This window comes from Condylostylus longicornis, unplaced genomic scaffold (assembly GCF_029603195.1).
Source record: "Condylostylus longicornis isolate FDR11 unplaced genomic scaffold, ASM2960319v2 ptg000004l, whole genome shotgun sequence".
Taxonomy (NCBI): Eukaryota; Metazoa; Arthropoda; class Insecta; order Diptera; family Dolichopodidae; genus Condylostylus; species Condylostylus longicornis.
Window position 1 is genome coordinate 21341450 of NW_026577973.1, and position 16356 is coordinate 21357805.

The 16356-nt window shown below is 25.7% G+C and overlaps 1 protein-coding gene across 1 annotated transcript in view; it reads left to right on the plus strand.

Moving 5' to 3' along the window:
• Positions 1-16356, plus strand: part of LOC129614268 (protein Wnt-5) — a 173015-nt gene that overhangs the window by 144252 nt on the left and 12407 nt on the right. The window contains exons 6-7 of the mRNA XM_055528795.1: positions 9910-10267; positions 14318-14533. Of these exons, the coding sequence (XP_055384770.1) occupies positions 9910-10267; positions 14318-14533 (574 nt within the window). The remainder of the gene's footprint in view (positions 1-9909; positions 10268-14317; positions 14534-16356) is intronic.

Here is a 16356-nt window from a genome sequence, read left to right on the forward strand (position 1 = left end):
AAATGAATCATTTTATAATAAAAAAAATGACAAACTAATACCTAAATAAGTTCGTGTATTTGTTTGTATGTACGTAACACTTGTACGTACTCATCGTGGTATAAGCATATTCATACTTCTAATTCAAAAGCTTACTAAAATATTTTGCATATTCTTTTATTTCAACGTACGTGTATATGTAGGTACTTGTATTGTTTGTATAGCTTACTTGTTGTGCATTTTATTATACACGTATAAAAATATATCACATTCAACAAGAAGTTAAAAAAAATAATAACCTTTTTTGAAAGTTCTTCATTTTAAAGGACTATTAGCTTCTACTAAGAAAAAAAAAATATCCTTGCAACTTCTAAACTCTAAAGCAATCATGCCATTAAATACTAATTATCTTAAAATTTGAGTAATGTTTTCGTTTTCGAATCATACACAATTTTTTAAACTTTTTAGATTTTGACAAAAAAAAAATAGAGGAAAAACGAGAAATAAGATTAAGGGATGTTAGATTGAGAAGTAAATTTTTTGGCTCTTTGCACAAATAGTATTATGAACCCTGAATTTGTTCAAAGCCTTGAAACCCATTTTTATTAGTAATGGGTGATTGTTTTAATATTTGGTTATAAAATTAGAAGTTTAGAAAATCGCCTAAAAATTTCATGTAAATATTGTTTAAACCGCAATGTGAACCTTGAATGTGTATATTTTGGCAGCAACTTATTATTAGATGGTCAATTGGGAAATTTTGAAAAAGCTTTTTGATCATTTTATCAGAATATCATTCTCCGAAAAGTAATAATCTAAAAATACATGATTTCTGAGATGAAGACGTGAAATTAATTGCTTATCGAATTGTCGAACCAAAAACTTAAATAACTGTACTGATCCGATTGACATTTGGTAAAAATAGAAATGTAGCTTTGATGGAGTTGGCCTGCTCGAAAAGTAATGTTGATTTTCTTAATATTGTCAATTTATTCCAATATTTCTCTGTAATACTATAATTTGTATATATTTGCAAAATATATAAATACTAAACAATGCCAATAAATTTCTTTGTACTCGCTCTGGCATTATTATTTATAAAATTGACTGTTAACCAAGTCCTTAATTTAATATTATATTTATATTTATTTTAAAATCCTTGAGAACAAAATGTACACATTACTAAAAATGAGTAAACAATAAAATTGTTAATATGCAATAATTTCCTTCCTTTAAATTTGAACTCCTGATACTGTAAAAGCTCAAACATACTACAAATAAATTGTGTTTAAATGTATATGTTTTAATGTTATATTCTTTATATACATATATATGTATATATTGGAAACAAGGATTGCCAACACTTAAAAAACTCTTTACGTTATTTCTACATAAGAAAATTTAATAAAGTTAAATGTAAAATACGCTTTATGAGCAATTATATATTATGTAAAGATAGACGTATTGTAATAAAATGTAATTGTATTTAGCAGCTCTTTTCAAAAATGTTTTCCCTACAGCAATTGAAGAATGTGACTATTTCCATTACATTTTACAATTCAAAACCCCAACAAATTTAACAAATTCGCAAGAGTGCAAAAAAAAATTTTGTCTAACCATCTAACATGATAATTAAAGAAAAAGTCGATAAGAGTTAAGCACATCTGGCAATCAATACATGTGCATGTTGAATATATTGTTATACCCATTAAACTATCCTTTTATTTCATATCGCGTTTGATATGTGAAAGAAAATACAAGATACAAAAGTGTATTTAAATTGTGTGCTTGTGCGTTTTTATTTTCTTACAAACGGTAAAAGGTAATTTAGTCAACAATAACAAAGAAACATAAGTGTGCAAGAAAATTGTCAACGGATGGGTTTATTCTAACTTTTAATTCAAAAGTCGATGTCTACTCTAAGGTATCATTAAAATATCAAAATCAAATAAAGAGGTGCTTTTAAGAGATAATAGCGGCCGCGTAAATTGTATAATGACACGATTAACTTTGTCAGTTTGAATGTTTTAAATAATTGCTAATGTTGACTCCGAATTATATTAAGTTCCCATATACATCAAACGTATGACAAATAAGTCATGTATACGTTTCTAAGACGAAACTATAGATTTTTGTGAAAAATAATCGAAATTTTCGAAATTTTTGAATTAAAGATTTTTTTCCAAACAATTAAGTGATCTGTTTACGATTTTAAGAAATTTATTAAATTAATTTCAAATGAAAATATTTTATTTGCATAGGCATAAATGCATTTATCTTGTTTATTTTTGTTTACAAAACTTTCCCATAGTAGATCTAAATTCATTTTTGTGTATTTAGTGTTATAAAGCAAGAAATAAATCTTTAACATCCGTTGAGTGAATAAAAAAATCCACGTGAATAAAAAAAACATTAACAAAAGAGTATTACGTACGTACCCACTCTATTAATGTAAAAGATTTGTTTAGATTAAAGGATAAAATAAAATTTGATATGACTTTTTGAAAATAATGATCAATCAAATTTAAGTTTCAGTGTCATAAAGAAAGCAATGACATTCTAAACAGAAAATTTAAATTTTTCTTATAATAAAAAATTTTCATATTTTAATGTAAGAATTATTAAATCTAATCACTAAGGCGCAATATTTAAATTAGTTAAATTTTACTTCAAATAGAAATTTATGTAAACTTGTTCTATTGCTACAATTGATTTTAAACGACTTGTATTTTCAAGAAAATCTCAATATGCGTGAATATTTTTAATTTTAAAACTATCTCAAAATTTTCGATGCGCTATATCATCCTCTACAACTTGATTATACATCATTTTAAAATTATACGTACCTTTACATTTTTGTTAGTCATAAAAATCTATTTGTTAATAGCAAATTTTATTTTGAATTATTTATAGTTCTGGATAATGTGAATTGAATTATTTGTGTCCATATATATGAGGATTTTTGGTGTTAATATGATTAAGGTTAAAATTAAACTAATGTAATTTTATGAAAATACGCCAGAGGCCGTATTAAATATTTTATCTAATGATATGATTTATTTATGTTATACGAGTATATGTATATGTATTCGGAATTATTTCATGTGTGAATAATAGGTATAGGTATATAACGAGAATAGGTAAAGTTGACTGTGCCATCTTTGTGATAACCGTACGAATGATTGATTTTATCATTTATTGTAACTGCCACACTGTTTCATACAACCTTGTCTATACACGTACGAACGTATGTTCGAAGAGTATACTTAATTTGCCTTACCGTTTGTACCGCTAAGAAATAATGCTCTGAGATATAGACTCAAGTGTATGTTTTTGATCAGCGTCGAATTCTGAGTTGATTTAGCTTTGTCTATCCGTCAGTCCGTCCGTCCGTCCAGCGATAACTCGAAAACTAATTGAGCTAAGTTCACCAAATTTTCACAAATGATTTATTGTAGTAAGTGCTACCCTATTTAAATTGAACAGGATCAAGGTACCGGTTCGGGTAGCTGCCCTACAACTTCAAAATTTATTTGGCTATATTTCAGAAACTATAAAAGCTGGGGTATTGAACTTTCACACAAACGAATATATTAGTATTGCCAAATAGTGTGAAAGTCGTTGAAATTACTTGGCTCCTTCTTGTACCTGCCATACAACTTCAAAAGTTATTTGGCTATATCTGAGAAACTATATAAAAGCAATGGTATTGAAATTTCATACAAGCAAATATATTAGTAGGGCCGATGTGTTTCATAAAATTCGTTAAAATTTCTTGGCTCTTTCTGGTAGCAGCCATACAACTTCAATAATAGTTTGACACACAGTATTTTGAAAAACACAACACTGAAAATTTGCATAAATTAATATTGTAGTACGGCAATTTAAAGTCATAGTCTGTCCCATAGTCAATTATGGCATATTTATTCGCACATAGAACAATTCGTACGGGTATCACAGAGTTGACAAGGTTAACTCTATTTTTCTCGTTTTTTATATGAATAGGACAATTTTATATACAGGATGATTCAGAAAGTTATACAACAACATATACCATTGGTTAGAAGATCGAAAATAGGTAAAACTTTTGTTCCGGATTGGGTGCCAAATCTCAAGGATTTCCGAGTTCCAGGGATTTTAACGAATTTTCACGAAATTTTTACTTATTCAAGGTTTTTGGATTATAACTTTCATTTTAAAAAAGATAGGAACTTCAAACAAACAGTTTCTGAAAACCCTAGTAAAGGGCTTAAAATAGACATGCTGCCTGATTCTCTATTTTATGTTCCTTCCGAATACTAAGCATTCGAACTTTAGGGAAAATTAAATTTTTCCCTTGTTTTATTTTTTCTAACTGGATAATTTCGTAAAAAAAATTTTTTTTGAACCTTGAATTTTTTTTTATAGAATTCAAACACTTTCCTCAAACATTAAAAAATTTTTTATGGTATAAAACATGTAGCAAAAAAACCACAAATTCAATTAAAATCAAACCAGATGTTGATAAGACTAAAATTAAATTCAACTTAATATTCCTTTATCAAAAAATTTTACAAATTTCTCAAAGCGAACACCTAATTCTGCTATGAAATTCACCTACTTCGGAAGAAAAATTTATGTTTTTTTTCTTTCAAATCTATATCTATTCATTTGCATATTTCAAATTAATTGCTTTACTGGAACACTTTTTTAGTTGCATCAACCGCAAACCAATTTAAGCTTTTGTAGAAATATGTTTAAAGTTTGTTAATCCCATTAAATTATTTATTAATTATTTATTAACTTAATCATATCATTTACACTCCATTTTGCTCAAAAAAATGAAATTTTCCTATTAAAAAAAATTTTTTTCAATTAAAACAAATGTCAAAATTTATATGGCATGCCTTTAAAACTTCGTTTCAGCTGGATAGTTTTACTAAATTCCAAATGGTGTCTAAATTCCGAAAATTATTTTTTCAAATTTTTAAATTGCACCCAATGTGAGGAAAAAGCATTTAAAAATTTCAAACCATATGGGACCATTTCTTATAAAATTGGCAAAAATTAAAGACCTATCAATTTTCTTTACCAAGAAAAGTTTCGATAAAAACTTTTATGCTTACTAGATTTTTTTTTGTTTTTCCTAATACAAAATTCTAGTTTTTCTTTTCAAAAATTTCAAATTTTTTAAAATCAATTTTTGTTTTTTAATTAAAAAGTTTGTATAAAATTTAGTTTCAATTTTATTATTATTTGTTACATTTCAATAAAAACATTAAAATTAAGATTTTTTATTAAAATAATGGCTATAATTATTATTCGTTTATGCAAAATTTCAGCACTGTAATTTGAATAGTCCCCATAACATATTTCTAATACGCTCAACTCCTACTTTATGTTATATACATATACTGATTTTGACCACTTAATGCAGTACCCTTTATAGAGAGAATTTTGTGCACGCACCCTCGCACCATACAACGCTATTGACAGGATTGAATCACTCAAAAGTAAAGATGTCTCTCAAAAGACCATAACCTCCAATAACTGCCTTTAATTTGGCTATTTGATTTGTGACGGCCGCCAATTTATACGTCACTTTTTACTTTATACATGCCAGGCTTCCTGGCTTTCTTCTCCTGGGCAATTTTACAAATTAATCATCAATCATCAATTTCTTCATCAATCATTCTTATGCCAGCAAATTAGTATACGTTGTTCCCATTTTATATCCTTTATCCTGCTCGATGTATTGTACTTTTGATTTTTTTTATATTTAAATTTTTCAGATTTATTTTGACACTTTAAACAGCTTATAACACGCTTGCATAGAATTCCAATGTGTATTTCTATTTCTCCAAACACATATTTCACTCCTGTAATAAATTTTGTATTATTTATAAATTTATAAGCATTTCTGAAATCATCAAAACTGATTACACTATAATTCAAATATTGATTTAGAACATAAAATATATTATTGGTTTAAATTTTTCCCTTGGTGCAATATTCTTTTTATAAAAGTTATGCTAACGCTACAAGTGTTTTTGTTTTTTTGGGCATTATTGTTTTCCTTTTTTGTTATAAGGGGGGAAAAACCTCTATTATCAAATTTTAAATAGTCATATTATTCTATTTGTTCGATTTTTATTCAATAAATTTACAAAACTTAACAAATATGTGCCTTTTATGTAAGGGTAGATATTTTATTATATACACATTGTATATTTTATGAGTTCGATTGTATGAAATCCATATGAGTATATTTTCAATACAATACTGAAGACGGCGATATGAAACGTATTTTTATACATATATAATTTATGTATGGGTGTACCTTACTTATGCGGACGTGTATGAACGATTCATTCATGTGCAATATAATGGGAATACATATGTGACTTGATATTCATTTTCACTGAGAATATTTGAAATATTTCCAGAATATATTTTTTGGGTGTTTTATAATATGCCTATATGATTTTGAATTTATGTTAGTTATATTAAGTACCAATGTTTTTAAGACTGCGATTATATAAGTCGCACTGTATAAAATTTTTGGAATATCATGAAGAGTTAAACTTTAAGTTTTTTGACGCTATGCCTTTAAGCCTTAACTTTACAAACTCTAAATTTTAAGGAAAATATGTGGATTTTACCTTTTTTTGTAAGTGCTTCATTTGATAATGACATTAATTAGACGTACTTTATATCAATGCTAATGTGCAGTTGAATTTTTAAATGTGCATTTAGAAAATTTTGAATTCAACATGACAATGAACATGCTCGGTATCAAGGGTAATTATTTTTATTGATGAGGTTGCAAAAATCTATATAATATTATTTTTGTTCTTATCTGTATAAACTTCTGTTTCCTAATTTAAACGGTTGGAGGATAAAAATTGCAAGTTCTAAAATTTTTGTGGTTTTTGTACTAGTATGAGCCTCCGTATAAAATTCCAGTTTTCTGCAACTTCAATAGAGAGTGAGTGGCGAATTCGGTGTTTTTTAGATGCCAATAAAATTTAAGGAAGTTTATTCATTATGCTTAATAAATTCATCGAGAATTTCGTTTCGTTTGAAGGCTCAAAAAATTACGAAGTGCTTCGAGAGAAGGTAGGTGTGTCTCCGCATCTCGCACTACTGTAGCCTAACAAATCTTTTATTTATGTATTATGTATTTCTTTTGAGCTTTAATCTCAAAATAAAGTGAAATTATTAAGTGCATAAAAATTTATGGAAGATGTTTTAAGGTAATCGTAGAATTTTTTATAATGAAAATGGAAAAATTTACACAATGTAGAATTAAGTACAAATATGCTCCATGTTGTATGCAAATAAACTCTCATATACTCGTACATGAAAAATTTTATTATTCCACTAACAAGGTCATATTTCCTTATTCAACTCTTATTGTGCAGGTTTGCAACCGTATTTGACAAACAATTGTATAATTTGCAGGACACTTCAATTTAAGAGGTACTCAATAAATTTTCCAATGGTTTTTTTTCGAATTACAATACTCAAACTTTTTTATGCGAAAAAAAATTTTTTTTTATTGTATTTAAATTTAAATAATAAATTAAAATTTTTTTTTGTCTGCAAATTCTTTAAAAACTTAAGAGTCTAAACCTAAGTCTAATTTTTTTTATTATACGTAGCCGAATTGTTTTGCTTGTTGAATATTCTCTTTTCTCTTTTTCTGTTTTCTAAAAAAGAAAGACGACAAAAATTCATTTCTCTTCAAAGTTATATTAGCCGCGTCTCTATTATCTATCAAATTAATCAACTTAATCTCTATATCCTTTCTATCCTTCCTTTTCATCGAATGTTATTATGTAAATTACGACAAAGCATGAAAAGAAAAACGAAACAGAATAAAAAAAGACATTCAAATTGTCCACAACTTTTTTTTCTACAAAAAAAGAAAGGCATAACAAACCATAAGGACAAGAAAAACTTATTCAGGATAATCTTTTGTGTGTCTATGATACTAAAATTATCTCTATTTATAAAATTTTATAAAACTTCATTTAATTTTCCATGGACTTAAGTATTTGATGAAGAAGAAATGTGAAAAACACTCACACCATAAAGTTATCATAAAAATTCAAATGAAAATTAAAGTTTCATCATCACGATCAAATTTTTGTCTTGAATATTTTTAAAATTTTTTCCCCCCGGAACTAAATGACGTTGTTTAAAAGTAATTTTTTTTGTTTTATGCAGAAATCAAAGTACAAGAATGGAAATATATATGTAAGATGTGGTCAGCATATAATCGACCGCAAAATGCTTTTTTTTGGTTTTTTAAAAATGTTACGCAACATAATGGAAACGTTTTTTAAACATTTGTTTTCATTTTTAAGACCGCTAGTAAGCTTTTTGTTAACATCGTACGTAGAATAATAGAAACATCCTTTTCATAGTAGAGGCTACCCTCAATATGCCATCCGATTTTTATAATAAGTTTAGTTTTTTTCTAAAAATTATCAAAAGTGTACAATCGACCCTTAGTAAACGTTTAGTTATGATATGTCTCAAAAATAGGTCAGGTGCGACCGAAATAGAGGTATGCGATTGCCTACACAGACACACAAATTGATACTTATTTAAGCATCCCCACGAATTCCACCGAAAACTTGAATTGTGAAATTTGATGCCGGAACATGACGTCTCCTATTGTCTGCAAAGAAGTCGACAGAAATTATTCGATCGATTTAGTCATATATTTCACTGAGTAACAAAGAAAATTCCGAATTTCACAAAATTTTATCATTATAAATAGATAAATAAGAATACCCCCGTGGTAATAAAAAGTGAAATCTTTGTAATAAGTTGTAATTGGTATGAAATTACTAATTTTAATTCCCATTTCTATTGACATTTTACGAACTTCATTGGGGGAAAAACTATTGTGCTTTGTTCAATTGAATCATTTGAATTTTTGATATAACAAAATATGTTGGATAAATTGAGTTTTATATGCTCAAAAAGTAGTAAATTTAATTCAGAATATTAAAAGTAATAACATGCTATTACTTAAAATCTGATGGAGTAATGTTATTACGTATTTAATAAAAGTCGAATTTTTAAATGTAGAAAAGCTGTAAGTACAACGTATTTATACGCTGCAAACATAAATATTAATTCTTTTTTAGCCATACGAAAAAAACCGTGAATTTTTAGGGAAGACCATGTGTTAATGTGTGGGCAAACTGTGCGCTGCTGTTTCCCAACCAAATGTTGTTATATAAGTTGTACGTTACGCAATATCTTTTTGCATATTAAAATTAAGTTGATTGGTTGGCTGAACCATATTTTAGTTGATTGTGAACTATCGACGGGTGAAATCTATTGTTTGGTCTTGCTTCCCGACAGTTATTTAAAATTCGTTAAAAAGGGATGATTTTGCATTCTCTTATCTAATTTCAACAAGGTTTTCTTATTATTCAATTTTCTTCAATCTGAATTATAATTAATAAATATTCATTTTGCATATGTTCTTACAGATCTATAACATTCGCCATAACTCTTATAACGAAATTTCAATAAAAAAAACAATCAACAGGAACCTCTACTTCTTACCCACAATTCTGTTACTTCATATAAAAGTACTTATAAGTGAATTAGTTCCGAAGTTCTCAATAAAGATATTTGTTATAAAATTACAAGTTTTTAAATTAAATAATTAGGCTTACACAGAATATTGATTTTTCGATTAAACAAATTTTTCACTTCAACACTACTAAATTTCTATCCTTGTTTCATATCAGCGAAACGCGAGATTCTCTAAAATTATTTTACGACTTAAAACAAAAAAAAATTAAGTTAAAATAAAATATTTAAAATGTTTTCAGTAAGAACCACAGAATAACCCTTCCATAACAAAAACCAAATAAATTTTCATTTTAAAATTCATAAAAATTTGTTTTTTTTCTTTTACAGATTTTCTCAAGATTTTATAGATATTAGAGAAAAGGAACGTAAACGTGGTACAAGAGGATTAATTTCGGTTCCACCGTCAAAAAATAAATTAGATGAAAAATATTTACCAGACGGTAGTGGTATAACACAATTAACAAATGGTACGACAATTAATGGTACAACAATTTCTACAACAGGAGGATCTATAACAACCGATGGTAATAACAGAACTGCTAAAGATCCAAATTACAATGACGATAATAATAATAATAATAATATGAATCATTTCAAACCCGAAGTACTTTTGGAACTACAAGAGAAAATTACCAAAGAAATATTAAATTCAAAATTACAAGAAAAGGAAATGCTCGAATTACAAGTAAGAAAAACCCAAAAAAAAAAAAAAATGAAATAAAAAACAAAACAAATGAAATAAATAAAATACAATAATAAGAAAATAAAAAGAAGATAACAAAACAAAAAAAGAACAAGAAAGATGAAAATGAAAAAAAAATTGTGAATATCCTTGTTTTTTTTTTTTTTTGTGAATCAAAGAGGAAATTATTATTGTGCTTAAAGTTTAAATGAAAATATTTAATTAAGAAAATGTTTCTCTTTCAATTATATTGCATGAAAATAAGGAAGAACTCCAACAACAACAATACTGACAATATTTTAATGACTTTAAAAAAAAAGTATTTTTTTTTTTGTTGGAAATTATTTTAATTGTTGAAATTATTTTAATTGAGCTAATTAATATCTCGCTCTGTACCAGTAGTTGAAAACAATTTAAGGATAACAAAATAATAAAAAATAAATATGTAGCTGCCTATATACATATGTATATACAAATATACAATTTCATTTTGTAAATGTAAAGTTTTGCTCGTATATTTATTACACTATGGCAGTAAATTACTAATTATTATGTAATTTTGTACATAAAATTTTTTGTAAAGTAATAAGAGCCATAGATACATACGACAGTATTTTAATTAAAAAAAATATTTATATATGCTCGGTTTTATTTTATTTTATGCATAGAAGAAAAGAAAGTAATCCTTAATAACAATATTAAATTACATTTCGAAATGCCCTGAATTTCTTATATTGTTATACAAACAAAAAGCAACAAAAATTACAATAAGTATATAAAAAAAATTTCAACAAAGCCATTAGTAGTTTTTACAAAATCTCTGTTTATTATAGTATTTGTCAGAACTTAGTGCCAAATATTTTGCACTTTTGAAATTTCATATACTCTAAGAAATATTTATTTGCCTTACGTTAAATTAGATGAAACTAGTATTGAAGTACAATATATCAAAAACAAAGATATTAAGAAATTCTAACAAGAGAGAATACAAATAAAAGCGACGCAACGCAAATCAAAATATCCGCATAAAATTATTCGTGTACTTGAATAATATGCATTGTCTCTAATAATTTTCTGGGTAATTGTCTATTAAATTGAGCAAATATGGTAAAGAAAATTTTCTTACTCTAATTTAAACTAATATTGTATATTCTAATTAGAAATAAATATGATGTTCTTTTAGTGACGTAATTATGAAATTATATAAGTAACCATACCAAGAGTTCAAAGAATAGTTAAGTAAAAATTTATGACGCAAATAAGTTGAGTGCATATTAATAATTTTCTTAAAAAAAAAAAAATTAGTTTAACAAGTATTTCATACACTTTGACGATGAATATTTCCAATGTGCGTTTGTTAATATTTAAATTGATATAACGTTGATTTTTAAAGAGAAATTTTAACATCAAAAAACCAAAATATAAAAATAAAATTGGTTTTCTTTGATAATCTAGTGTTTAGTTTTGGATTTAAGTATAGTTTGAAGTCGGTTTGAAAACTTTGTTTTTGAACAGTAAGGAATACTGTCTTTCATAGCTTTTACAATAAAATTTTGGGGCTTTATGAAACTTATTATTTGAAAATATTTCATTTTTGAGAACAATTATTTCATTTTATTGTAGTTTAATATTTCTTTCCTTTTGTGTATTGAAAACCATTCTTTTCTAAACAAAAGTATATGTGCAGGTATACACATTCTTCAAACTAGTGCTAAGTATCGCGAAAATGTCCCCATAAACATGAGTTTAAGATTAGGTTTTAATTTAAAGTGTTGATTTTTTTTTTTTGATTTCTCTAGTTATAATAAGCTATACAACCTGACATTTTATTATGAAAAAAATTTCACAACCTATGCATTTTAAAAAACCAATCATATATGCGCTTTTTATATAACTAAAATAACTATTACATAACTAAAAGAAATCTACATCTCATTCAAATTTCCTTTATCAAAAATCACTCGAATCTCAGATTCTAGTTTTTGTATATTTGTAATAGCCTTAAGCTACAACTACTATCAGGCATACATATATGCACGTATAATACAAAACTTATTTATGTGTATACACTTATTTACTTAGAGGACTTTTCAACCTTCAGTTAAATAGGTAAATGTACACATACATTTAAAATATGATGAATTTTTTTAATTATTTAAACTTTTTTTTTTATTCCCTGAGGTCATAAAAAAGGCAACTGCAATAGGTTTTTTCGTTTTTTATCTTTTTTATGTGTTTTCTCCTAAACACGGAAATGAAAGTTAACAAGGAAATTTTTTTCCTCTATTTTTTTTTTTACTCTCTTTGCTTGCCTGCTTTTTAACCTATACACATTACACTCTAGTATTTATGCATACACATAAAGGTAGAAATTAAATTCAAAAAGATATATAAGTAGTTCATAATATATGTATGTACCATATACAAATATATTTTTTTTTGGGGATGCTCTTTTTAAAAAATCATAAATCAGTTTTTTCCTTCGTGTAAAAAGTTCTTTCGAACTTAAGTTCCTTTTTAACATAATGTTATACATTATGTTAAAAAGGATATTTTTAAATCGATTAATTTACCTCAGTTAATATAAGATTTTAGTTCAAGTTACATGTGTATTAGTTTTTGCACGTGTATCATTAAAGCCATACAAATATACATAAATATTTCGAATTAACATGCTCCATTTAATAAATGTGAATGTAAAACTTTATCATAAAGAAATTGTAGTTAATTATTATTTCTTGAATTTTAACTTTTTAAAACTGATGAATGCTAACCAATAATTTTTATTCAAAGCCTTTTATATGTACACATTCCTTCATATTATATGTATATTTATATGATGTTGTATTTAATTCTCTATTGAGTATTGTAGAACCACTTCTTGATAATAAGTTGTTAATTAAATTTTAAAATGTAAAAATAAATTCGGAAGTCCTTAAAATTTTTATAAAAAAAATTCATATTAGTTTATCAGAGGTTTTTGAGATCAATTTTAAAGAGAAGTTTTGCTGAAATTGAATGTGAGTTTATCTTCCGTTAAATTATGACCTTAATTCTCGAATTATAATAATTGTAACTGGAAATTTTGCTATAAATGCCGAGTTTTCAAATAATTTTAAATATTTGTAATTTTTCATATACATATGTATCTACTTAAGAATCGGATTTTTGTGACGAAAGTCTAATTAACTTAACAGAAAAAGAATTCAAAATATAAATCGATGTAAACTGTAATACAATTAATGACTTTCGAATGCATTTTATTGCGCTTCGTAAAAGTGTTGTATAAGTGTAGAGTGTTTCGAAAGATCTTTTCCCTGAAATCTGAGAAACTGAATTTTTTGGGTTAAAACACTTTAGTTACAGGGTCGCGAAAAAAATTTATTTTAAATTTTTTGGTAATTAATTATAATATTAATTATGTTGTATGGTGTGTTATACTTTTGACAAGACTTTCAGAAGTATAGCCATACTTTAAATACAACTTGATCCCATGATCACGTCGTCTTTGACTTAATTGTTTTAATATACATTTGAAACCTTCAGTTTTCATCCTTTTATATCATATGTCATCCAAATTTTATATTCGTCGCAAATTTGCCAAAATTTAGCATTATTTTTAAATTTTACAAAAAAACTGGTTGTTTGGTGTATTTTAACTCTTTTTGTATAACAGTTTTTTATATTTATTTTGTTTTTATGCCTTCGTTTTTAATGCTTGTGTATAAAATCCAGAACTGACTTTCCGGAAATATTTTGTACTCATAATGCAAATCTTCAGCAATATAAAATTAGAGTCAATTACCACAAGAATTCTTTTTGAAATCTTCTTACTTTCAAAATATTTTTAATTATTAAAAGGTGACATAAGCGAGTACATAACAAAACTTTGTTAATTTTATAAACAAAAAACATATTTTATTATCTTTTTATGTAATTAAAGCATTAGATTTTTTTTAATTAAAAGTAGAATTTTTAATTTAAATTGAATTGAATCTTCTTAAGACCTAATATTATTATACCATACTTATACCTTATTTTGATTTATTTTAGGAGAAAATTAATCGAGAGATAATGAATTCAAAAGTTTTTGCTATAGATCATCATTATTCTGGTATGTATGGTAGTAAAAAAAGTCAACGTAATGCTGGGAGTAGCACAAGTTTTGGTGCACCATCAACACAATTCGGAGGTGGACGATTTAAAAATGGAATGTCTGCGAAAGCTCGAAGTTTAATGAATTTGCATAATAATGAAGCTGGTCGAAGGGTGAGATAAAATTGAATTAAAATATTTTTAATCTTAAAATTTTCTCTTTTTTTGTTTTTGTTATGATTGTCGTTATTTTTATTCTCTCTCATAGTCTTTCAGATGATATTACCATAAGTATATTTATACAATATTATTTTGTATGTACTTATGTGCATATAGTGTATTTTATATTGAAATACATTACATTGATATGAATTATAGAGCAAAGGTGTAGGTACTGTTATATGTTGGTCTTTTACCTGTTGTTTTTAAATTATTAATTAGTAAAGTGTATAAATGAACAAAGTTTTTTCATTTTTTTTTATTTTTTGCTTTTTTTCGCCTTTTTCTTTTCTGTAATTTTATTTCGCATTGAAAAAATTAAATAACATAAAGAAAGAGAGAGAGAGAGCGAAAAAACAGCTTTATATAAATTTTAATTAAAATACAAAGAATATAAAATTAAACTGTTAAAATGAATCTTAAAGCTAAGGGGCATAAAAATTTCAATATTTTTTTTTTATGATTTGTGAACAAAGGGAGTAAACATAAACTGAAAAGATATTTTTCTTTTAAAAACTTGTTGTATGCATGAAATACTCATACTAATGTAATTAATTACCTAAATTTATGATTACTTATTAAAATATTCGATTTTCTTTCATAACGCCTAAATTTAGGCAAAATGAGTATTTGTTTTTTGTATTCCAAATGATTACATAATTCTTAATATTAATTTCTCACAATTAAATTAGATATAGTGGCTTTTTTTATTTAAAAATTTCATTAGTGTAAATGGAGATCAATTATCTTTTAAAATTATGAATTAATGAGCATTATCTTTAATACTGAATTTAGTTTTAGTATACTACTATTGGTTGGACTCGTTAGAAAATCAGAAATGGGTAAAACTTTTGCTCCTATGCTTGATGGCTTAAATTAGAGTTTTAAAAAATTTTATAATAAATTGTCGGGAGAAAGAAAGAAAAAGAATTGAGAAAAATTTGAATTTCTCTAGAGGTTAAATGCTTAAAGTAAGTATCTCCTAAAGTATATGAATAACCAAGTAATGTGACAACTTATTTTAAATGCCCGATTAATCCTGCCAAAATCCGCTTCCATCTTTTCAGAACGGGAATTAAATAAGAAAAAAACTTGGGTATAACAAAATTTTCTGAAAATTCCTTAAAATCCTTGTACAAATCTCGGAAACCGTTGATATTTGGTACCGTTGAAAAATTTTACCTATTTTTCATCCTCTTACCAATACTTTTCTGAGTCACCCTGCAAATGCGTATACAAAAAACTAAATCATTTAATGGCATGAATAATTTGAAATTTAAAGAATAGAATTAAATTCCAAACTATCCATGTTTTACATGGAAATTAATTAATGGATCCTAAAAAATGGATCATAGATATATGCAATTCATTTTGAAAAAGAAAATTAATAGCAAGCATTTCAATTTAAAAAGAAATTTTATGTACATAATTTAGTTTCATGCAAGACATAATATAGGCACAAGATTCTTAAAAATTATATTAGAAATGTTTACAAAAATACATGAGCTTCAAAGTCATTTTCACATGACTCTGATTGAAATTTACAATGCTTAAGATTTAAAATTGAAAAAAAATTTTATATTATAACCCTGACATATAAATTTATTAAGTTTTTCACTTAAAGTTATTATTCAAAAAATTTCATTTTTATTACAAAAATTATATTGCTAATATTATGGAAAAAAAAAATACTTTTAAATCTCTCTGTTCTCTGAATACTATTTATTCTATAATATTGCAGACACACATATGCACATGTATGTATGTATAACGTAGAT